Below are 25282 nucleotides of genomic sequence, written 5' to 3' on the forward strand. Positions count from 1 at the left end.
AGAATATTTCACATCACTGAAAGAACTTTATGATCTTTCCAGTGAAGAGGTAGAAGAAATATTTTTCCTTTTCCAAAAAAGGTTCTTTCTGCAGATTTATACCATGAGTTACCACCATAAACAGAAGTTTGCAGTCTTTATTAAAAGAAATTTACCCAAGAGGGCACATTTGCAGCTTATTGACTCATGTTTCATGCCCAGTTATAATCATCTAGGTCTGTAATTCTTTTCCTCACAATATGCATCTTTTACAATAAGGCAGCATGCCCACATGGGGCAGAACATAGAATCCAGAGGCATGGAAGAGTTTGGAGCAGAGTGAGGGTGTGTATGCAGAATATGCCTCTCTATAAATAAAATGAGGGATATTTGTTCTTTGGGAAGAAATTAGGCCTCAAGATCTTGCATCTTTGCCTCTGTTGCTTTGTACTCAGGACCAATTAAGTTAGATATTTAAAAATCACTGTGCCATGTCCCACTAACCTCCAGTAACAAACTGGGAGCTTTTTTATGATGTTCACTTTAGCCTGAAAAAATGAATTTTATAATTCCAGTCTGTTGTTACAAATCAGATGCAAAAGTTGTACACTCTAAAGTACCCATGAAGATTTGGAGAAGATGGGATGGAATCCTTAACATATTGAAGATGTGAATCCTATTGTCTTTGTAATAGCTTAAATAAACAAACATAAGTCATATATATTGCTATAAAAACAAACCAGTAAAGTAATGGTTGGCTAGATGGCTCAGTGGATAAAGCACTGGGCCTAGAGTCAGGAACACCAGAATTCAAATCCTGCCTCACTTACTAGCTGTGTGCCTTGGGCAAGTCACTTGACCTGTCTAGGAGGCAGCTAGGTGGAACAGTGGATAGCTCTGGGCCTAGTCAGAAAGATCCAAGTTCAAATCCAGCCTCACTTACTAGCTATGTAACCCTGGGCAAGTCACTTAACCTCTGTTTGCCTTAATCCATTGGAGAAGGAAATGGCAAAGCACTCCAAACACTCCAGTATCTTTGCCAAGAAAAATGAGATCACAAAGAGGTAGACATGACTAAACAATAAAAACAAGTTCTAGTCATCTAATGAAAACATACTAGGTGGACAACTCCAATGGTACATTGATACTTTCAAGATATTAACCAGAAACTATGCCCAAAGGGCTATAAAAATGTGCATACCCTTTGACCCAGCAATACCACTTCTAGGGCTGTATCCCAAAGAGATCATACAAATGGGAAAAGAACCCACATGTACAAAAATATTTATAGCAGCTCTTTTTGTGGTAGCAAAGAACTGGAAATTGAGGAGATGCCCTTCAATTGGTGAATGGCTAAACAAGTTGTGGAATATGAAATGTAATGGAAAACTATTGTGCTATAAGAAATGATGAGTAAGCGGACATCAGAAAAGCCTGGAAAAACTTATATGAACTGATGCTGAGTGAGGGGAGCAGAACCAGGAAAATATTATACACAGCTATAGCCACACTGTGCAATGATTAACTTTGATAGACTTGGCTCTTCTCAGCAATGCAAGGTTTAAAGAGAACTCTAAAAGGTTCATGATGGAAATGCTATCCCACATCCAGAGAAAGAATTACAGAGTCTGAATGCAGATCAAAGTATACTACTTGCTCTTTCTCTCTCTTGTTTTGTTCTTTCTTGTGGTTCATTCCATTGGTTATAATTCTTCTTTGCAACATGACTGATGTGAAAATGTTTAATGTTAATGTATGTGTAGAACCAATATCAGATTGCATGCTGTCTTGGGGAGGGGGGAGGTGGGGAGAAAATTTGGAACTCAAAAGCTTATGGAACTGAATGTTGTGAACTAAAAATAAATAAATAAAAGGTATTCAGTCCCCAGATACCTCAGAAAATCTAAGGAATGGAAAATCTTGGTAAAACTGGGACAGTGGCAACTATTATGTGAACAGCTTAAATAAAACCATACCAGTTCCAGTCAAAAAAAAAATATCCAGGGCAAGACCTGCAGTGTTTGCTCTGATATTCTCTGGAGCATTTATGACAACTTGAGCAAGAATTGCAGCATGACATCGTGGAAAAAACACAGATTTGGACATGTCAGGTGTGATGTTAGTTGAAGTCATGTGAAGACCCTCAAAAAATGAAGTATTATTACACTCACCTACCTGAGACCATTGTGGATAAAGTGCTTTTCACCCTGGTTTCACTATCTAGGTGTCATTCTTTTTTTCCCATTTTAAAAAAAAATAAATTTATTTTTTGTTTTTAGTTTACAACATTCAGTTCCACAGGTTTTTGGGTTCCAAATTTTCTCTCTCTCCCTCTCCTCCCCTGTTTCAACAATCCGGCTAGCAGCTGTTGTGGGGGTGAAAGACCAACACAAGCCCAACAACAAGAATGCTACCAGCATGCTGCAAAAGCATAGGTTCTTTTGATCTGCTTTAGTAAGGAAAACAACTTTAAGGGGTTGACAAGCTTCTGTTAATTCAGCATACAAATATCATTCACTTAATTCAGGGGAAAAAACCAACACCCTGAACTTCAGAGCAAAATACAAACAAAGTACAAACATCAACAGACAGACTTTGTCTGATTAAAATCCCAATACATAGTTACCAGAGTTTAACAAAGTCTCAGCATCTGGGTTACAAGCTGGAGGGCTCTTAGCTACAGCTGCCCGGAGTCTCCGCATCAGCACCACCGGGAGTGACAGCCATGCGCAAATGGCTCTGTCTTCTCTTCTTACAGTGTTTCAGATGTCATCAGATGTCATCAAACGTCATCTGAATGACCAGAACTTAGGCTCCTATGATTGGCTCTTGAGTTAGCACCTCCCCTTAGTACCCTGGGAGCTTCACACCCACATAGGCTTAGCACCTAATAGGGGTTTGGGCCTGGGGCTTAGCACCTAGTAAGACTCAATGAAATACACTGAATTACTCAAAGGAAACAAAAGCCAAACTCTTCAAGGGCACTTGGTTGAACTAAGTGCTCAGAGCCCATTTTGCTTACCAACACATCCTCCCCACCCTCCAAGACAGCAGTAATCCAAATGCAGGTTCTACATATACCTTCACATTAAACTTGTTTACATCATAGTCCATTGTAATGAATTATAACCAACGGAATTAATCATGAGAAAGGAGAAATGAAACCAAAAAAAAAAAAAAAGAGAGAGACAGAGCAAAACGTTTGCCTCAATCTGCATTCAGACTCCATAATTCTTTCTCTGGATGTGCATAGCTTTTTCCATCATGAGTCTTTTGGAACTGTCTTTGAATTTTCTATCAATGAGAGGAGTCAAGTCTATTAAAGTTAGTCCTTACAGATACCTGTGTGTCTGTAATTGTGTATAATGATCTCCTGGTTCTGCTCCCCTCATTTAGCATCAGTTCATATAATTCTTTCCAGATTGTAGTGGTCCATCTGCTCCTCATTTCTTATAGCACATTCCATTACATTCATATGCCACAATTTGTTTAGCCATTCCCCAATTGATGGTCATCCCTTTGATTTCCAATTCTTTGCCACCACAAAAAGTGTTGCTATAAATATTTTTGTACATACAGGTCCATTTCCCACTTGTATGATCTCTTTGGGATATAGCTCTAGAATAATGCTGGGTCAAACGGTATGCACATTTTAATAGCCCTTTGGGCATAGTTCCAAATTACTCTCCAGAATGGCTGGATCAGTTCACAACTCCACCAACAATGTAACAATGTTCCAATTTTCCCACATCCTCTCCAGCATTTATCATTTTCCTGTTTTGTCATGTTAGCCAATCTGACAGGAGAGATGTGGTACCTAAGAGTTGTTTTGATTTGCATTTCTCTAATCAATAGTGATTTTGAGCATTTTTTATATGACTATAGATATCTTTAATTTCTTCCTCTGAAAATTGCCTGTTCATATCTTTTGACTATTTCTCAATTGGGGAATGACTCGTATTCATATAAATTTGGTTCAGCTCCCTGTATATTTTAGATATAAAGGCTTTATCAGAGACATTGGTTGTAAAGATTCCCGGTTTTCTGCTTCCCTCCTAATGTTGCATTGGCTTTGTTTATACAAAAATGTTTCAATTTAACATAGTCAAAATTATCTATTTCACATTTTGTAATGCTCTCTATCTCTTGTTGGGTCATGAATTTTTCCCTTTCCCATAAATCTGACAGGTAAACTATTCCTTGCTCTCCCAAACTGCTTATTGTATCAGCCTTTATTCCTAAATCATGAACCCATTTTGACTTTATCTTAGTATACGGTGTAAGACATTGGTCTATGCCCAGTTTATGCCATACCATTTTCCAATTTTCCCAGCAGTTTTTGTGAAATAGTGAATTCTTAACTCAGAAACTGGATTCTTTGGGTTTATCAAAGAGCAGATTGCTATAGTCGTTGACTACTGCATTTTGTGTACCTAACCTATTCCACTGATCCACCACTGTTTCTTAGCCAGAAGCAAGTAGTTTTGATGACTGCCTCTTTACAATACAGTTTAATATCTGGTATGGCTAGGCTACCTTCCCTAGCATTTCTTTTCATTAATTCCCTTGACATTCTGGACCTCTTGTTCTTCCAGATGAATTGTTATTTTATCCAGATCTGTAAAATAATTTTTTGGTAGCTTGATTGGTATGGCACTGAATAAGTAAATTAATTTAGGTAAAATTGTCATTTTTATTATATTAGCTTGGCCTAACCATGAGCAACTGATGTTTTTCCATTTATTTAGATCTGACTTTGTGTGAAGTGTTTTATAATTGTGTTCATATAGGTCCTGGGTTTGTCTTGGCAGGTCGACTCCCATTTCATATCTGCAGTAACTTTAAATGGAATTTATCTTTCAATCTCTTGCTATTGGGTTTTGTAAGTAATATATAGGAACACTGAGGATTTATGTAGGTTTATTTTATATCCTGCAACTTTGCTAAAGTTTTATTATTTCAAGTAGTTGTTTACTTGATTCTTTAAATCATCATATCATCTGCAAAGAGTGATAACTTAGTTTCTTCTTTGCCTATTCTAATTCCTTCAATTTTTTTCTTCTCTTATTGCTAAAGCTAACATTTCTAGTACCAAATTGAATAATAGGGTTCATAATGGACATCCTTGTTTCACCCCTGATCTTACTGGGAATGGATCTAGCTTATCCTCATTACATATAATGCTTGCTGATGGTTTTAGGTAGATGCTACTTATAATTTTAAGGAAGACTCCATTTATTCCTATGCTTTCTAGTGTTTTTAATAGGAATGGATGTTGTATTTATCAAAAGTTTTTTCTGCATCTATTGAGATTATGCTGATAGTTTTCCTAATATTGAGCCAGCCTTGCACTCCTGGGATAAATCCTACCTGGTCATAGTGTATTATTTTCATGATGGGTTGCTGCAATCTTTTTGCTAACATTTTATTTAAAATGTTTGCTTTAATATTTATCAGGCAAATTGGTCTATAATTTTCTGTTTTGACTCTTCCTGGTTTGGGTATTAGTAACATATTTGTGTCATATAAAGAATTTGGTAGGACTCTGCCTATTTTCCCAAATAGTCTACAAAGTATGGGAATTGTTCTTTTAAATGTTCAATGGAATTCACATGTAAAACCATCTGGCCCTGGAGATTTTTCCTAGGAAGTTCACTGATGGCTCGCTCAATTTCTTTTTCTGAGATACGGTCATTTAGGTATTTTTCTTCCTCCTCTGTTAACCTGGGCAATTTAAATTTTTGTAAGTATTCATCCATTTCCCTAAGGTTGTCAAATTCAAGAGCATACAATTGGGCAAAATAATTCCTAATTATTGTTTTAATTTCCTCTTCATTGGAGGTGAATTCACCCTTTTCAGTTTTGATGCTGGTAATTTGGTTTTCTTTTTTTAAATCAAATCAACCAAAGGTTTATCAATTTTATTGGTTTTTTCATAAAACCAGATCTTAATAGTTCAATAGTCTTCTTGATTTCAATTCTAGGTATCATTCTTTACCTCTCTCTCCTCCCCATGTTGTTTTCTTGTTTTTATCTTCACTTTTCATTTATATCCCTTTTTCTCCACTCACACACAGCTGCCACCAAAGTGCAGATCTTCACCGCCTTGTTATGGCAATAGCCTTCTGATTGGTCTCCTTGCTTCAGGTCTCTCCTCCTCCTTCACTCCATTTTTTATTTGGCTGCCAGTGATCTTCTAAAGCACAGGACTGCCCATGTCACCTCCCCTGCCCTATATTCCAGTGTCTATTATTTCCAAGATCATATATAAAATCCTGTTTAGCATCTATATGCCCTTCAAAACCTGGAACCCTTTACCTTTTTTCCTTATTATCAACAATCCAGTGACAACAGTCTTCCTGCTGTTCATTGAATACAACATTCACTGTTCTGTGGCTTTTCACCAACTCTTCTTTACACGGACAATGGTCTCCTTCCTCAGCTGTTTCCTAACTTCAAGACAACTCAAATCCTTCCTTGTGCAAGTCTGAGTCCTTCCACTTCTAGTGCCTTACCTCTGAGAATCTCTTTCTTCTTTATACTGTATTTATCAAGTATGTATATAACATGAATTCTCTGTGGGGGGTAGGGACCAAGTTTTTTGTCTTTGCATCTCCAGTGCTTCTTACACTGCCCTAACACATAATGCTTAACTGCTTGTTGGTGATGCTGCATTTCAGTAATTACCAGAGCAGATAATTTATGGCCACTCAAGTTATATTAAGAGGATGGGGGGGGCGGGGCGGTAAGTGCTCCTTGAGTGAAATATTTAACTTGGTTGTATAGAACTTACAAAATGCTTTGTATAGAATCAATATTTTAAATAAAGCTTACTACTATAGATCTGTCCACGTCTATATAGCCACAATGTGAAAGGAGGCTCTGTGCTTCAGCCTGGAAACTTAACTATTTATATATGATATAGGCATTCAAAGGTTAAGAACATTTGTATCCTGCTACTCACATTAGTAAAAAGGGAAAATGGTAGAGATGAAACACAAGCCTCCATCCCTCCTCAGCTGTGACTAGCCATGTAATTAGGTAGGATGATGGTGATGCAAGGAACATTTCCCACTTACCAGGTTTCTAGAGGAAATACTTATACATCTGTGCTGCAGGCACATACATACAAAATATCTGGAAATCTGATACTGGGAACTGCAGGCTATCTGAATTACTACTCTTTTCTACTTATCAACCAAGTTCTTTCTTATTTTATAAATTCCCAGGTGACTGTTGTGAGCTAAATATGGTTTGCAAAGCACTTCACATACATTTTCTCAAATTTTAATATAACGAAAGTGAACTTCTGGAAAATGATTAGACCTGCCTAATGAGGTAGCTGAGTAGAGACAGTAACTCCTACCTAAGATAGGCTCCATGGAAATAAGCCATTAAGTAAAAAGGGGGACAGCTTGCTTCATATGAAAGGGGCATCATAAATGGGCACTTTTTTGACAATGAATAATATTATAGTGAAGTTTAGCTGTAATGTGTTAATATTACTGCAAAATAATATAGGTCTAGTAACAAAGGGCATATCTCTGATATGAATCCCTTTATGTTAGTACACTGGACAAAGATTAGGGTACAAGCTGATCCCAAAAACCAATGTGGTTTAGTAAAGTACTCTAACAGTGTTCCTTCCAACAATATGGTCCATCTATGGGACTGTGGGCAAAACAAAAACAAAAGAAGTAGAAAGTATTTGTGTAACTAGCACGCAGCACAAGTACAGCAACTGAAAAGGTAGTATGCATTAATACTTTTGGCAACAGTAGGTTATGATTTTCCCCTTATGTACTCATACTGGTAATGCTGTTTCCTCCCCTAAATCTGAGTATTACCTTTCTACATTTAGCAAAGCTTGAAAAAGTTTACCTTGTTTTATCATGCTAAAGAACGAGTAAATGCAAAAATAATTTTACTTCTTTTCATAAAAGTAAAATAATTTTTTTCAAACATTATTAAAGCAAAAGTAGTCAGTTAGCATTATCTATATTGATAAATGGAAGAATTTTACAAAAGATTTCCCCCACAAAATTAACAATTAACAAACGGTTAAGAACTAAACTGCCATCATATACAAGAATAGGTTCTAATAACAAAACCCAAGTTCCCTGGGCAGGTGCCATATTCAGGATAATCCTTTATTGTTCTTTGCCTTTTTTTCTTCTTGAATTTGGTGGAGTCTGAGTCAATGGTATTACTTTCTTGTTAACAATTGGTGGTAGTTTAAGTACAATTTCATTATCTTCATCATCATCATTCATTTCAGCTGCTTGAGCTTTCCGCCTCTCTAAAAATGTTGGTGAACAAATGGGTGTGGGGCCCTAGATATAAGAAGCAAAAGAAAATATGTTCAATGTCATTTCTGATTTGTATATGTAAAGGCTTTCAATTTACCTAGCTACAGAAATGTGGACTTCTTTTAAGACAACAAGGACACAAGAGGTAATCTAGTCCATATATTTCATTTTATAGATGAGAGGACTGAGGGGCTAGGAAAGTCAAGTGATTTGAGCAATTAGTCAAAGAGTAAGGTAATTAGACATAAATATCAGTCCACTTTTAGAAAGCAGCTGTAAATCTGGTTTCTATATTAATTTCAAGGCCATCCCCTATTTCTTAATTCAATTTGCATATACAAGTAGGTAGTAGTTTAGATACTTGTCAAGAAAATAAGATTGATCTCTTCCCCTCTAAATTAATTAGAACATTAATACTGAAGTCCATGATGTAAACTGCAAATACTACTTTTTCAAACTATCTCAATATATATCAAATCAAATACATTTAGGTGAATCAAAATGTAAAATATATTGTAGTAAGTCAACTTTAATAACTTCTGTTAAACTTATCTCAAACTTTAACTCCCCATACATAAAGAATTTTATTATAAAACAAATATTCCCTTCACTTCTGAATTTTAAAAGAAATGAATAAGTTATTTTCATCTATCGAGTTTATTATAGTTACTGTATCTAAAACTCTATGCAGTATAAATAATATAATTTTACCTGGCTATCCATAGAATCAAAGGCAGTATCTGAAACATTCATTTTTTCCCTCTTGGGTAAATCCTATAATACATATTTAACAAGTTATTTACATATATACACACATATACCCCATACATATCTAAATATGTATTTTCATTCACTTTGATAGACTTTGAAACAATTTTAGTATCTATTTATTGCTAACATTTGATGCCCCAATTACTTTTACCTCATCATCAACAGACTTCTGAAGCGTAGTAGTCCCTGCAACTTTCTTTTTTCTCCTGTTCCGTAAAACCTTAAATTAAAATTTTAAGATGATAAAATTTTAATACAGTTTCAATATTATTTTTGTTACTTACAGCCATTTAGACCAGTAATTTTTAACCTTTATTTTCATGGACACTCCACTTCCCCCACCCCAGCCTTGTGAAACCTAGATACCTTTTCTCAGAACAATGTTTTAAAATGAATAAAAACACCTAATATTAAAAAGGAAACAAATTATATTGAAATAGTTATAAAAATATTACCAAAAAAGCAAGCTCAGACCCCAGGTTAAGTATCCCTGATTTAGACCTTCTATGTAACAGATCAGTTGCTTCCCCTCAAGGGGTTTAGATGCTTCTAGGCAGGATGGAAGGGTGGGGAGGAAGAGAAAAGAGAAGTATGTACCAATAAATATACATATTACAATGTACAATGTGATAAGGGTTAAGAATGAAATCTAGGGGCAGCTAGGTAGCGCAGTGAGTAGAGCACTGGCTCTGGAGTTAGGAGGACCTGAGTTCAAATCTGGCCTCAGACACTTGACACATGTAATAGCTGTGTGACCGTGGGCAAGTCACTTAACCCCAATTGCCCTGCTTAGCCCTGCAAAAAAAAAAAATGTTAAAAAATAAAAAAAGAATGAAATCTAAAGTTTTCTAGAGAGCAGTCTGAGATAGGATAGTGGCCTGATTTGGTTAGCCCACTGAATATGTGAAGTGTTGTAATGGAAAATAAGGCTAGAAAGATAAGCTGGAAAATAAGATTGTGGAAAGGCTTGAATGTCAGGCCAATTAATTTATATTTTATCTTAGAAGCCATAAGAAGTCATTGAAAACTTTTTGGCATAGAAGCAACGTGATCAGATCTATGCATTAAGAAGCATAGATTGTACAACAGAGGGCCCAGAGAAGGGAGATCTAGCTAGATTACAAAAGTCTGTGCCTGATGTAGATGGGTATACTTGTAAGCAGAGAACAGGACTGATGATACATTCCCCCTAAATTTGCTGGGAAAGTGGTGGTATTCTCAACAGAAAGAAGAAAAGTTGGGAGGAGAGGAGCTGAGATCTGGAAATGTCCATCCTTTCCCCCTCTGACACACAACTATGTAGGTATTTGGCAATACAGGAAAGAGTTTCAGATATTGGATCTGAAAATTTAGATTTGAGGATTTTCTAGATAGAGGTAAAAACTAAGTCATGGAAATAGATGTGATAATGAAGGGAAGAAGTTTGGAGAGAGTCTAAGATGAAGTATAATGGAACATATTTAAGTAGGGAGTAGACAATAAATCAAAGAGGGTAACCTAAAAGAAATAAGACATGTGAGAAGCAGCAGTAATGAGTGATGTCATCAGAGTCAAAGGAGGGAATATTCAGGAAGCAGAATTGACTGAGACAAAAACTGAAAGAAGGGAAGACGACTGAGAAAAGTCCATAACATTTATAGGAGATCATTAGTAATCTGTATTGAGATTTGAAAAAAACAACCACAAATAAGATAGGGACAGAAATAATGTAGAAGAGGCTGGTAAGCTTCCAAATAACAGGCTCAAAGACTTGAGCTGATCAGAAAGAAGTGTGAGTCAGGTCCACAAAGCCAGTCAATCCACAGCAAAGGAACAAGTTTGCAATTACACAGTACTTACTCCCCTATCTTCAGTAGTTAAGTAACAAAGCTGGCCTATACAAAGGACCTATACTTCATAAATCATAGTTAAGCCATACCTGAAAATTGCTCGTCTCTTTAAAAACCGACTATTCCAGCTTTGAAGTGGTCCAGAAAAAAAAGAGGGGGGTGGGGGTGCCTTGGGGGACACACACACCACTCCTTGGTCCTCTAAGCCTTTCTTAGGAAGAAGTTGAAACAATTATCAGTGCATGTAGTGTTGGCAACATTGTGTAGGGTCCAAATCAATTTTATATTACAGTAAGCATAGGCTAAGGTAAGCCTGTCTTTTTGTCATTGGGTTGACTGCTACTGGAAGTTTATCTACTATTTGATGTCCTCTCCGCCAGTCACGTTTAGCCCCTGTACCATAGAAAAGACAACTGCCACTATTAGAATCTGAGCTTTCTATCTTATGCTGGGATGGAATACTAATGTAGGCCTGAGCTGCTTCTGCCCTCCCGTGTTAGACAAAAGCACTGTGGGTACTGCTATTGCTGAGGCTTCTTACCCTCTTATGCTAGAGGACAGACATAATACAACACAAAAGGCAACAAAGCCAGAGACTCCTCTAGGTCAGTACATATGCTTTATTTCCCAGGTGAAAGTAGCAGCCATTTCTGCTGGGGTTGAGGAAATGCCCCTGGGAACTGAGTTCTATGCTTTTCAGGGAAGTTACAGAGAATTACAGTTCAGCTGGGGTGAGGGGAGGGGTAGGGAATAGAAACTTTTTTAACTAATGCAGCCTCCCTGACTGTCCTCAACAAATTAAATGGGAGGTAATAGGTACATCTGTACATATCCCTAATTCCATAAATATATCTAGGCTTCTGAGGGAGATTTTAGGATTGTCCTTTTAAATGTCACCCCTCCCCATCCTCAATGGCTTGCACCAAAGAATAAAAAAAAAATTCATCTGGCAAAACTGAGGGTTTGTCTCTCAAATTCTAAGTTAAAAAACAAAATTCCCAACAGTTTCTTCAGCACACTTAATATTAAAATACAAGGGATCTACTTTGGTTTGCATTTTCTCACTGTTGAAGAACCTCATATCACTCTCAATGGCTACTTATTTCCATAAACAGTTTTAGGACTTCTGATTTAGCTGCGCAGTCATTTTGAAAAAGTCATTCAAAACCAAAGTGTTTATATAAATATGACTTCCTAAAAGCTAATTAGGCTCTTTGAAGTTTCAGGAGGCTTCTTCTAAATTACGTGACATACACATACATACACACACACACACAGACACAGATATATATATACACAGATATAGATCGATTCAGATATATAGATATGGTGATATATGCATGTCCCTTACGTATGCAGGTATCCAGTCCCAACAAGCACATAGCACAACTAGTTATTTAGAACTGGTCCTCCCAGTGAGGGGAAATCTTTTTCTCCTTTCTCTAAACTTCAACCCTGCCAGGCTGCTCTGAAGGTAAGCCAAGTACTTTAGAGAATCCACTAGTAGAATACAAAGGCTTAAATTATCAGACTGCAAGTCCAAACAAGGCTGGAGGGCCTAACACAAAGTTTGCCCAATTATCTTCAAAATTTAGTTCTCAAAGACAGCAACACTCAAATCAACTTCTCCTTGCTGAATGGCCTCAGGCAGTTTTACCCTCTAATGGGAGTGTGAGGTGAAGCTCACAGCAAGCAACCATCATTCTAGAAGCATCACCAAAAGTATAGGAAGGCCAGTCAGGGTTTACCTTCCTATGCACTGCCAACTCAATGAGTTCATTGTGTTCCAATCCTGCAAAACTAGGGTAAATATTTTGGTCGGATCTTGATTCAATCAAGTCCCTAAAGAACTTTAGGTTCAACACTGGAACAAAATAAGATATCCACCACAGCAGAAGAATATTTCAATGAAGACAGGCACTGAGGACACCTCGAGATGATTTGGCTGAACAAAGCTCCCTTTCCTAAACTACTCATCAAGATCCATCTGCCATGCATCAAAGTGCCTCTGGAGCTCTTCAGGACTGATTTGTACTCATGTAATGAGAGTGTGGTTTCAACAGAATCAACCAAACCTGAAGAAAGATCTCAATACCTTTAAAGGAAAAATTAGACTAACTTGCATGGAAGTAGGAATTAGGATATTGCTCCTATCATAGAATGGTGGTGACATTCAACTCATCTTCAGATTTAAGGTGCCACAGAGTAAACAAAGCTTTACTGAATACAATTTCCAAGGTTAACTTTGGCAAAGAGATATTCCCAACACTTGGCCTTACATAAAATCCTTAAGATATGACTTCATAGATTTTTAAATGTAGTTAATGAATAAACACTTACTAATTTAGGAAATGTATAATCTATTCCCTTTTCAGCTAATCTCTTTCGGAGCTTATTTTCTTTCTTTTTAAATCGCTTCTCCATTCTTATCTTTTCTTCAAGTGTCCGTTCCTTGTTATAACGTTTTACTGCTGGATGAGAGGGCTTTGAAAATGGAATGTCACAGCCTTTGAAAAGTTCTTCATGTACTTTTTCAGGTGGCACAAAATGACCTACAAGATACACACAAAAGTTCTCTCAATCAAAAAGAAAACTGAAGATGTATTTCCTAGTTACTACCACTTAATTTTTTATTTTTATTTTTAGTTTACAATACTCAGTTCCACAAATTTTTGAGTTCCAAATTCCGCCCCCCCCCCCCCGCCCCGAGACAGCATGTAATCCGCTATAGGTTCTATACAGACCTTCACATTGAACTTATTTTTAAATAATAGTCCAGTTGTAAAAAAGAATTATGACCAATGGAATAAATCATGAGAAAGAAGAAACAAAACCAAAAAAGGAAAAAAAAAAGACAGCAAATAGTTTGCCTCAATCTGCATTCAGACTATGTAATTCTTTCTCTGGATCTGGATGGCTTTTTCCATCCTGAGTCTTTTGGAGCTGTCTCTGAACCTTGCATTGATGAGAATAGCCAAGTCTATCAAAGTTAGTCCTTACAGAAACCATGTGTCTTTAATTGTGTATAATAATCTTCTGGTTCTGCTCCCCTCACTCAGTATCAGTTCATATACATCATCCATCCCAGGTTATAATGAAGTCCGTCTGCTCCTCATCTTATAGCACAATAGTATTCTATTACATTCATATACCACGTGCATTCCCCAATTGATGGGCATCCCCTTGATTTCCAATTCTTTGCCACCACAAAAAGAGCTGCTATAAATATTTTTGTACATACAGGTCCATTTCCCATTTGTATGATCTATTTGGGACACAGCCCTAGAAGTGGTATTGCCGGGCAGTTAGGTGGCGCAGTGAGTAGAGCACCGGCCCTGGAGTCAGGAGGACCCGAGTTCAAATTCAGCCTCAGACACTTGACACATGTACTACCTGTGTGACCTTGGCCAAGTCACTTAACCCCAACTGCCCTGCCCCCCAAAAAATGTAAAAAAAAAAAAAAAAAGTAGAAGTGGTATTGCTGGGTCAAAGGGCATGCACATTTTTTTATAGCCCAAATTGCTCTACATCAGTTCACAATGTTCCAATTTTCCCACGTCCTCTCCAGCATTTATTTCCCTGTTTTGTCATGTTAGCCAATCTGACAGGAGAGACGTGATACCTAAGAGAGGTTTTGATTTGCATTTCTCTAATGACTATGCATTTCCTATGACTATAGATATCTTTAATTTCTTCCTCTGAAAACTGCCTGTTCATATCTTTTGACCATTTCTCAATTGGGGAATGACTTGTATTCCTATAAATTTGTTTCAGCTCCCTGTATATTTTAGATATGAGGCCTTTATCAGAGACATTGGTTGTAAAGATTCTTTCCCAATTTTCTGCTTCCCTCCTAATCTTTGTTGCATTGGCTTCATTTGTACAAAAAAATTTTCAATTTAACACAATCAAAATTATCCATTTTGCATTTTGTAACCCTATCTTTTGTTGGGTCATGAATTGTTCCCTTTCCCATAAATCTGACAGGTAAACTATTCCTTGCTCTCCCAAAATGCTTATAGTATCAGCCTTTATTCCTAAACCATGGACCCATTTGGACTTTATTTTGGTATATGGTATGCCCAATTTCTGCCATACTGTTTTCCCAGAAGTTTTTGTGAAATAGTGAATTCTTAACTCTGAAGCTGGATTCTTTGGGTTTATCAAAGAGTAGATTGCTATGGTCGCTGACTACTGCATCTTACACCACTCTGTTTCTTAGTCAGAACCAAGTAGTTTTGATGACTGCTGCTTTATAATACAGTTTAATATCTGGTATGGCTAGGCTACCTTTCCTAGCATTTCTTTTCATTAATTCCCTTGATATTCTGGACCTCTTGTTCTTCCAGATGAATTTTGTTATTACTTTATCCAGCTCTGTAAAATAATTTTTTGGTAGCTTGATTGGTATGGCACTGAATAAGTAAATTAATTTAGGTAAAATTGTCATTTTTATTATATTAGCTTGGCCTATGAGCAACTGATGTTTTTCCATTTATTTAGATCTGATTTTATTTGTGTGAAGTGTTTTGTGTTACTACCCCTTTCAACCTTAATTAAATAAATTATAGTCTAACTGATTAACAATGAGGAAACAAACGTAAATCCTGATCTCATAAATAATATGCTTAACTTCATGTACAAGGACAGCCAAAATCAGAACCTTTAACTTCTTTATATACTTGAGTCTGAAACTCTAACAGGAACTCTACCTTTACACATTAATTTTATTGCCATTTCCTTAACACCAATCCTTCTATCCAATGTTTCGCCACCCCTTAACAATAAAATTCCAGAAATTACAAAAGTAGTCAAATCTTAGATTTTTATGGTTGTTTGAAGCAGAAAGTTTCCAACAAATTTTCATTTGCCTGTCCGGTACAATATTTCACAAAATTTAGCCGTGATAATAACTAATATTTATATATCAACTATTATATGTATCAGGCACTGTGCTAAGGGCTTTATAAATATCTCATTTTATCCTCACAAAGTCTTTGAGAAGATATTGGAGTGGTTTGCCATTTCCTTCTCTAGCTCATTTTACAGATGAGAAAACTGAGGCAAAAAGGATTAAGTGACTTGCCCACGGTCACACAGCTAGTGTCTGAGACCAGATCTGAACTCAGGAAGATGAATTTTCCTGACTCCAGGCCTGGCACTCTATCCACTGAGCCACCCAGCCACCCAAAGGGGTGTGGGAGTGGGTGATGTGGAATGCAGCACTTCAAGTATGAGGGTAGGTGGGTACTCAGTCCACCACAGGTACTCTGGCAGAGTAGTGAAATACACCATAGCAGATACAGAGGGCCTATGGTGCTTGGATCACTGAAGATTACTGTATCATAAGAGGACAAGATGAGAAAAATACCCTCTAAAACAGATTTTATTTTTGAGGTGATGAAGAGCAAAGAAAGCAAGGTTAAATCAGTGATTTCCCACCCTACCTCAGCTGGATATGGACCCAGCTTCTTTTTTTCCCCTAAAACTCAATTTACTTAATTTTCAGTTCTTAATTCTTGCTCTCTCCTACCTCCTTCTCTGCCACACATTGAGAAAACACACAAAAATGCCTGTTATAAACATGTATAGTTGAGCAAATTCCGGCAACAGCCACAACCCCCGCCCCAAAGAAGCTACAATCTGCACCCTGGGCCTAGCACCTCTCTATCTCAAGATGGATACAGCATATTTCATCATGAGGCCTTTGAAACTGTGGCTGGTTCCATCGTACTGATCAGAGTTCCTAAGTCTTTCAAAGTTATCTTTACAATATTGTTCTTATTGTATAAATTGTTATCCCAGTTCTGCTCACTTCGTATCAGTTCATACAAGTCTTTTTTTCTAAAACCATCTCCTTAATTCTTACAGCACTCCATCAAATACATATACCATAACTTGTTCAGCCATTCCTCAATTGATGGGCACCCTCCTCAATTTCCAATTCTTTGCCAACCAAGAAAACAGATACTATAAATATTTTTTTACATAAGGTCCTTTTCCTTTTTCTTTGATATCTTTGGGAGTATAAAACTAGTAGTGTTATTGCTGTAAGGGACCCAGCTTCTTTACCAAATGTGTTCAAACAGCACCAGCACCACCTGTTTGCTACCATAGGAGAATGCCTAAGAAACACACCCTTATGGAGATCATACTCCAGGTGAGCAAAGAAAACTATGAAACAAGAGAATAATTTTAAGGCAATATACATTAACATGCCACTTATCTAGAGATTTATAGCTAGAAAATCCAACCCTCTCATTTCACAGATAATGAAAACTTCAGGGCCCAGAGATACTGACTTGCCCAAAGTCACAAAGAGCAAACAGAGGAGCAGAGAATTGGACTCAGGTCTTCCAACTCCACATCTAGGTTTCTTTCTAGTACACCAAATGGCATTTTTTTTTTTACCTGGAAAGAGCTGACCTATTGCTCATTTGGAAAAATTCTGCTTTGTAGACAACCATTGTTAATTATAGTAATATTTTAGTAAGACTTCCTTCAAATCCAATCATGATAAAGGTCTGCAAGACATCAGCTTGTTATTTGGAATATTCATCATATGGAATGTTCTCCTATGTTATTGGAGAAGTGAAGAATCACCGTATAATCAGGGAAGAGAAGGAACATAGCCATGCACTGGATGGTACTTTTTCAATACGCTTTCCTGCTGGTTCATACTCTGCCCTTCTCTCCAAGGGACAGGGGATCAGGTTAAGTATTTTGCTTTAAAAATGAGGGAAGCTCAATAGGTTTTTCATGAAATTATCTTAACAGTTCATTGCTCTTCTAGCATTACATAAGCTTTAAATCCCGAAAGGTATTACTCTGATCTGGAAACTGAGGAATGCACCTAAATCTGACCAATTAGACACAAGGAACTACCCTGGAAATGAAATGAGTTGTCTCCAAGTGGCTGAGTAGCTTGATTAACATACACATAAGAATCCACCACTAAAAGAGGACTCATTTATAATTTGAAAAGTAAGATAAAAGGGAAAAAGAGAAGACTGCCCACCCCTCAGATGTATTATAATCATGTCACAAGTCTGATAGGAAAATAACTTCCAAAGAGAGATACTTACACTTCAATAGCCTTTCACAAAAAAGGTAGTTGTTCATTGTATCAGCAACAATCTTAGCAACATCATCAGATTCAAACTCCAGAAATCCATAGCCCTTACTATTTCCAGTCTGCAAGAGAAAGTCCACCATGAGAAGGCACAGTGGGAAAATTTTAATAAACAAAAAAATCCACAGAATTTCACTAATTCATGCAAATTACTTGTTAAATGTGACAGACTGAAGACATCTAACATAATACTTCATCACACAATCATGAATGGCCAGCAATTTAAAAATTAATTTTTTTTAAAAGGAAGGTTAATATAGTTCTGATACAAACAAGTAGTAGCCATTTACGAATCTACCCTTTTTCCTCTACGTTTTCAGGACACTGCTCTCTCTTGGTTCTCCTCCCTGTATGACCACCATTTCTTTTCAGATTCCTTCCCTGGAACTTCATCTGGGTCACATCCATCTAACCAGAGGTGTTTCCCAAGTCTTCCCTGGAACTTTTTCTCTTATCCCTCTACTATTTTCACTTGGTGATCTCATTACCTCCCAAGGATGCACTTATCATCTCTATGCAGATGATTCTCAGATCTAGTTATCCTGCCCTAACCTATCTCCAGATCTTTAATCTCATATCCTCAAATCTCCAAATATTATAAGTACATCAAAATGGATGTTTCCTAAATACCTTAAATTTCCCTCCATTAGATTACAGGCTCCTAGAGAGCCTTTCTTCTAATTTCCAGTCCTTCGCATAGTGTCTGACACAGAGTAAGGCATTTAATACTTACTGACTCGACTAGGTGACTTTTACCATCACTAGAATCCAAAACTTTTGTTGTAATGAACATGGCATTTTCATTTAGAAAATGGTATGGTATTATAAGTTCACTAAGTGGTCTCATAAATGGAAGGTGTTCCTGTATTTATATACTGTTATACTAACTAAATCAGGAGATTAGGGATTGATGGGCCTAGGAATTGAAAGTGAGAAGTGTTGTCAGGTGCAGTGTAGAAGGGGATATGTCTATACCAGGAAAAAGTAAAGGGGCATAAAAAGTGATGGTGCAGAAACCACTGAAATTTCTATGGTTTCTAGAGAGTAGGATGGGTTCAGTTGTAACACTGGCAGTAGGAAATGTACTTTAAAATCATATGAGATACAAATTGGCAAAAATGACAAAAAAACTGACAACAGTCAATGTTGGAAGAGTTGTGAAAGGATAGCCATATTATTAATATATTGTTGGTGGAAGTGTGAAATGACAAGACCCTTTTGGAAAGCAATATGGAATTAGGTAAATAAAGTGATTAAAATGTCCATATCCTTTGAACCCAATTCCACTAGTGGGCTTCCCCAAGGAAGTCATCAATAAGAAGAAAACCCTGATATACTCACTGCAAAGTATTTTATATCAGCACTTTTTATGATAGCTAAGAATTAGAAACAAAGAAGATGCCAATCAGTTGGAATAGCTAAACAAATTGTGGCACATTAATGTAATGGAATATTACTGTGTTGAAAAAAATGATGATTGTAATGAATAAAGAGAAACATGGAATTATTTATATGAATAGTAAACAGACAGAACTACACACCAAAAACTAAAAAAATGTAACAAAATTATAAAGACCAAGCAGGACTCAAATGCAGATATGAGGAAACAATCTCGAACCTACCCTTTGTGGAGGTAGGAGGTTCAACAGTGTTAGATACTGCACATTTTTGGAGTTTTATGATGTAAGAAATAGAATATATCAATAAAGACTTATAAAAAAATAAAATCATAGGAGAACTAGAAGAGACAAGCAGAGACTGGGAAGTGTTGTGTTTGCTTGGATCTCACTCATTCGTTTGTCTCCATGGGAGCATATCTAGAAGATCTGTCATTCCAGGTCACAGAATCATACATTTTAAGAGTTAGAAGATCTCTGGGGCCAACTCGCCAAATGTAAATTAGTTTTTCTGCCAGCTCCTAGCCATTACTTCTAGTTCTGCCCTCTAGGGCATAATAGCCCTTCTACTGTGTTGCTAGTGATTTTTCATCATTTTTAAACATGAGTCGGTAAATTTCTAAGTCATGTACCAGAATTCCTAACTCACTTCCTTGGGACAAAGGCACTCCCTTTATTAGGCAATAAGAGGGAAAAAGTTTGGAGGCAGCAGTTTCAACTGGTCTATAATGTTAACAGTGATCAACCTGAATATTGCTGCTGTTCATTTGTTTTCAGTCACATCCAACTCTTTGTGATCCCATTTGGAGTTTTCTTGGCAAAAGATATTCATTTACAGATGAAGAAATGGAGGCAAACAGGGTTAAGTGACTTGCCTAGGGATGCACAGCTAATGAGTATCTGAGGCCAGATTTGAACGCAGGAAGCGGGGTCTTCCTGACTCCAGGCATATCCACTGCATCACTGCGCTGGCCCCAACCTGAATATAATTTTTAGCATAATAGCACAGATCTAACCATGTCATGCTCCTATTCAAGAATCTTCAGAGTTGCTCTGTTGCTTCTAGGATAAAATACAAACACCTTCAACCAGCACTTAGAACTCCACAATCTGGCCCCGCCTCCATCGCTTCAAATTTCACAGTATTTCCCTTACTACTTCTACATTCTAATCAAAATGCTCTGCTTGCTGTTCCCTGATCTCGGCCTTAATCGTGGGTCTCCAAGCACCTGGACATGAGCTTCTCTGAAGCTCAACTAAGGCCCTCCCTCTGCTAGTAAGACACTCCAGATTCCTTTACAGGCAGAGACTTTTTCACTTTCGGTCTCTGTTAACCCATCACTTCACATAATGCTTACGATATCTCCTCTCTTACACAATATAGATACTTAAGGTTTATCGAATTGAAAGTGAGCTGATTCCCTATCATGACAAAAATGCCTTTTGGGGTTATTTAATTGCATTACCTAAAAACTACAGCAATGTCACAGATCCACATGCTGTAGTATATGCTAAGAAATGACATGCTTGGATGCTTTTTAAAACTGTTAATGAAAATTTAAAGGTATAATAAAAATGACTGAGGGGTCTTTTTCTGACAGCTTTTAATGAAGGGTGGAAAGGCAATAGTGGTCGTATAGGAGGTGTGCAGGCTCTTAAAAACAATTCAGATTCACCCTGCAGTAAAACTTCCAATGGTCATTTTTCAGCCTCAAGGGAGAAGTGAAGAGTCTCTGCATCACGGTTTATATTCCCCTTGCAATCATATTTTCTCTGGGAATATGACAGATAAAATAATCAAACTTAGCTGGACCTAGCTTTTATGGAAATTACTTAATACTATACTACAAGCAGATTACAGAAAGACAACAGTCAATCCTCTCAAAACAAATAAATATGGAATCACAATGTATTAAATGCAATTTAGGATGATTATGCTTCCAAGAAATTCCTTCTTCCAATTATTTTATATAAGTTTCATCAATGGAAGTGACTGGAAAAGCATATGAAAAAGGAACAAGAAATTAGTGAGAGCATTAAGTCCTACCGAAAGAAAATAAACCTCTTTCCCACAAAACACGCTAAATTAAGATAGAGGGGCAGCTAGGTGGTGCAGTGAGTTGAGCACCAGCCATGGAGTCAGGAGGACCTGAGTTCAAATCCAGCCTCACATACCTGATATACCTTGGGCAAGTCACTTAACCCCAATTGCCCTGCCTTCCCCCCTCCACAAAAAATTAATTAAAAATTAGGGATGGAGTGCTAGACTTGGAATTGGAAAGACCTGGGTTCAAATCCTGCCTTGGACAAGTATTACTAGTTGTGTGACCCTGGGCAAGTAACAACCTCTTCAAGCCTCAGTTTCCTAATGTGTAAAATCAGCCCCTAAGGTCCCTCTCAAGCTGGAAATCTATGAACTACAAAATCTTTACCTTTTTACTTCGGGAGAGCCTGAGTCTTTTGACAGTTCCAAATTGAGCGAAGTATTCCTTGAGTTGAGGTTCATAAAGTCCTCTGGGAAGGTGACCCAAATATACCACTCCAGGAGTCAGTTTCTCTGGCTGAAAATATGGGCGGAAAAGCTCACATCATTTGTCATTCTCATTTAACCTAAGCTTTCTCTAAGTATAACTAATCCAACTCTCCTCTTTAAAACAGGACTGAGACGCCCTCTTATGCCCCCTTCCAGTTCTAAGTCCATGATCTCATACCGGTAATTAATTCTAAAGACGCCTCCAAAATAATTTTCCATGCACATATAAGCTTTCCTTTACGTGGCTAATCTCAACCTTTCACATATTTATTCTTCATTATGACTAGAAGAAGTCTTTGAAACATGACCATCAAGGTAATGGAGTTGTTTTAGTCTGTAAACTGAATCGAAGTGGGCATGTCTTTCAGTGCCCAACATCAACTCTCATAATTGAAAAACATGAGCCTTAAGTACTTCCAAAACTCCTTGGGGGGGGGGGGAGGCAAGGGGAATACCAGAATTTCTGCACTGTTTCTCCCCTTTCCCCCCACATTTGATTCTCTTACCTCAGAGGGAAAGGCAGAAGAGTCTATATTGTGATGGGAGGTGGTAGCAGGAAGAGAATCTAAGATAGGGGTGGGGAACCTGGCCTCGAGGCCGCAGGTTCCCCACCCCTTGTCCTATTCTCTCTCCTCATGAATCCTTATTTTCTGTCTCTTGCCTGTATTCTAAGTCTCTGATAACCTGCTATTCAGGGCTTTTCTGACTTGACAGCCCAAGGCCCTGGTATGCTCCAAGGTCCCCTGCAGCTTTAACTCTATCATCTTATTCATCCTTCCATGACCTAGCTCACATCCCACCTCCTCCGGGCCACGTTCCCCCGTAGCACAACTCGTCTTTTTAGAAACAAGTCACAGAGGGCAGGCCCCTAATCCTTACGTTACTACCGTATCCCGTTCCCCCACGTCCCCTAGACCCTGGAAGCTCCATGCCTCCCACCCAACAAACGTCACATCGAGTATTAGCTCGGCTCCTTTTCTGAGGAGACCCTCACCTGCGGTGGCGCAGGAAACCCGAACGGGTCATCGAGAGGGGGAGGGGTCGGGAGAGTAGGAAAATAAAACAGCGCGCTCCCGGGCCGAGGCTGGCAGGAAGACCAACAGGGGCGCACTCAGGTGGCAAAAGACGCGCGGGTCCGGCTCGTCACAAACCCCCCCCCCCACCCCCCGGCACGCGCCGGACCCCGAGGGACGCGCGTGGCTCGAGTCCCCGCCCCCCGCTCCGCCACCGTTGACGGGTCGTGCGCACGTGCAAGCGGCCGCATCCGACGCGGCTCAACGGCCACTCACCTTATTGCCTCCGCGCTGGCGGACACTAGCCACCCGCTTCTGAAACTCGTTCTGCAGCTTCGGGTCCAGCGACAGAAGCTCTTTGGGAACTGTGTTCGTCGTCTTCGAGCCCGAGGCTGTAGCCGCAGGCATAGCGTCAGCCACATCACTGGACCACTGCTCCGCCATCGCGTCCTCACTCGGGGAACGCAACACAGCAGGCGGCACTACCGGAAGTGCGTCACTCCCCGGAGTCCGCGAGCGGAAGATTGGGCGGGGCGAGGGAGGGAGAGAGGCGTGGGGAAGGAGAGCTTCAGGAAGGGTTTTGAAACCGGTAGAGAGGGGGCGGGGCCTATGCTTCAGAAGAGCGCATGCGCCATCTACTGGCCTTCAGCGTGCATGACTTTCTTTAACTCAGTAGGGAGTGAGTCTGGGATGCTCGAGATCCAGGATCTTCGGGACCCCAGAGGTCATCCTAAGCCTCGCCTCCCTCATTTTACAGTTGAGGAAACGGAGGCTTAGACCCTCAGAAACCGATTTGCCCAAGGTCACACAGTCACAGTAGCAGACTGACATTTGTATGTATGTGTTGTTCAGTCATGACTTTGTGACTCCATTAGGGGTTTTCCTGGCAGAGTTAAAATTGCTGAGGACCTCTAAGAACTTTTGTTTATATGGGTTATATCTATCAATATTTACCATACTGGAAACTAAAACTTAAACAAATTTATTAATTCATTAAAATAGTATAAAGCCATTACACATTGACATACTTTTAACATAAAATATATATTTTTTAAACAAAAAATGAGAAAAGTCACATTGTTTACATATTCTTTTGCAATTCTCTTTAATCCCCGGCTTGATAGAAGGCAACTGGATTATCAAATCTGTTTCTGCATTAATCTATTGTTATATGTTGTTTTGGTTAAAGTATATAAAGAAAAGCCAGCCTTATGACAAATATGTAGTTGGTAAAGGGAGGAGTATTCTGGTAGGCAAAAAAACCCAACCCAGTATTATTATGAAAATAGTTTTGACCTTGAGGATCCCCTGAAAGAGTCTTCAGGTTGAGGAGTGGTACCCTCCACTCATTGATGAACATTCTCACTCATGGTCATAACCCTTTACATCCCAGTGATGCTGAATTGCTGTAGATTATCATCAAACCCCACTCCACACTTCATACCACTCAATTCCTCATTCCCATTATCCTCAATCTTTACACCCCCAGGTTTCATCCTAATTCTACCCAGCCCTTCCACTATGCCCTATGGGATGCCTGTTCATAGGCAACAAACTTTCACTCATCTTAAATTTATTCCTCTCCCACTCATCCTATCTATTAGCTCTTACTGAGAACTTAATTTTCCCCTGATGACATAGGCTCCCTGATCATCCTCTTCAATACTAGCTCCAGCTTCACTCATTCCTCTCTACCTACAGCTCAGGTGAGGGAGTTGGACTACTCCTTGCTCTCCATTGCCACTTCCAAGTTCTCCTTTCAGCACCCAATAACCTCTCCTCCTTTGAGGTTCAGGCTCTTTATATCCAAAAGTCCTGGTAGCTCTCCTGGTCACTCTCCTTTCGTCCTCAGTGAGTTCCATACCTGTCTTACAATTTTTCTCTCTTCCCCAACTCCTGCCGTCATACTTGGGGACTTCGACATACATATTGATTCTCCCTTAAATACCCTAAACATTTAGTCCCTTCCTTCCCCCTCATTGAGAAGGGTAAGCAATTCGATATAGGTTATTCATGTTGCAGTCATGCAAAACATTTCCATATAAGTCGTGTTGTGAAAGAAAACACAAAACAAGAAAAGGTTAAAAAAGTTTGCTACAATTTGCATTCAGACTACATCATTCCTTTCTCCGAAGATAGCATTTCTCATCATAAGTCCTTTGGAATTGTCTTGGGTCATTGTATTGCTGAGAATAGCTAAGCCATTTATAGTTGATCATTGTACAATATTGCTGTTACTGTGTACAGTATTCTCCTGGTGCTGCTGATTTCACTTTGAATGAGTTCATGTAAGTCTTCCTAGGCTTTTCATCATTTCTT

The 25282-nt window shown here is 38.4% G+C and overlaps 1 protein-coding gene across 1 annotated transcript; it reads right to left on the reverse strand.

Moving 5' to 3' along the window:
• Positions 1-7960: 7960 nt before the first annotated feature.
• On the reverse strand, positions 7961-23441 carry NIFK (nucleolar protein interacting with the FHA domain of MKI67). The gene is made up of 7 exons (XM_036744479.1): positions 23240-23441; positions 21850-21978; positions 17974-18082; positions 13229-13440; positions 9211-9279; positions 9000-9062; positions 7961-8312 (listed from the first exon to the last, which is right to left on the reverse strand). Exons 1-7 carry the CDS (start codon positions 23405-23407, stop codon positions 8130-8132), a joined length of 933 nt encoding a protein of 310 aa, XP_036600374.1. The 5' UTR covers positions 23408-23441; the 3' UTR covers positions 7961-8129.
• Positions 23442-25282: the final 1841 nt, after the last annotated feature.

The sequence above is a fragment of the Trichosurus vulpecula genome, chromosome 2, assembly GCF_011100635.1.
Source record: "Trichosurus vulpecula isolate mTriVul1 chromosome 2, mTriVul1.pri, whole genome shotgun sequence".
Taxonomy (NCBI): domain Eukaryota; kingdom Metazoa; phylum Chordata; class Mammalia; order Diprotodontia; family Phalangeridae; genus Trichosurus; species Trichosurus vulpecula.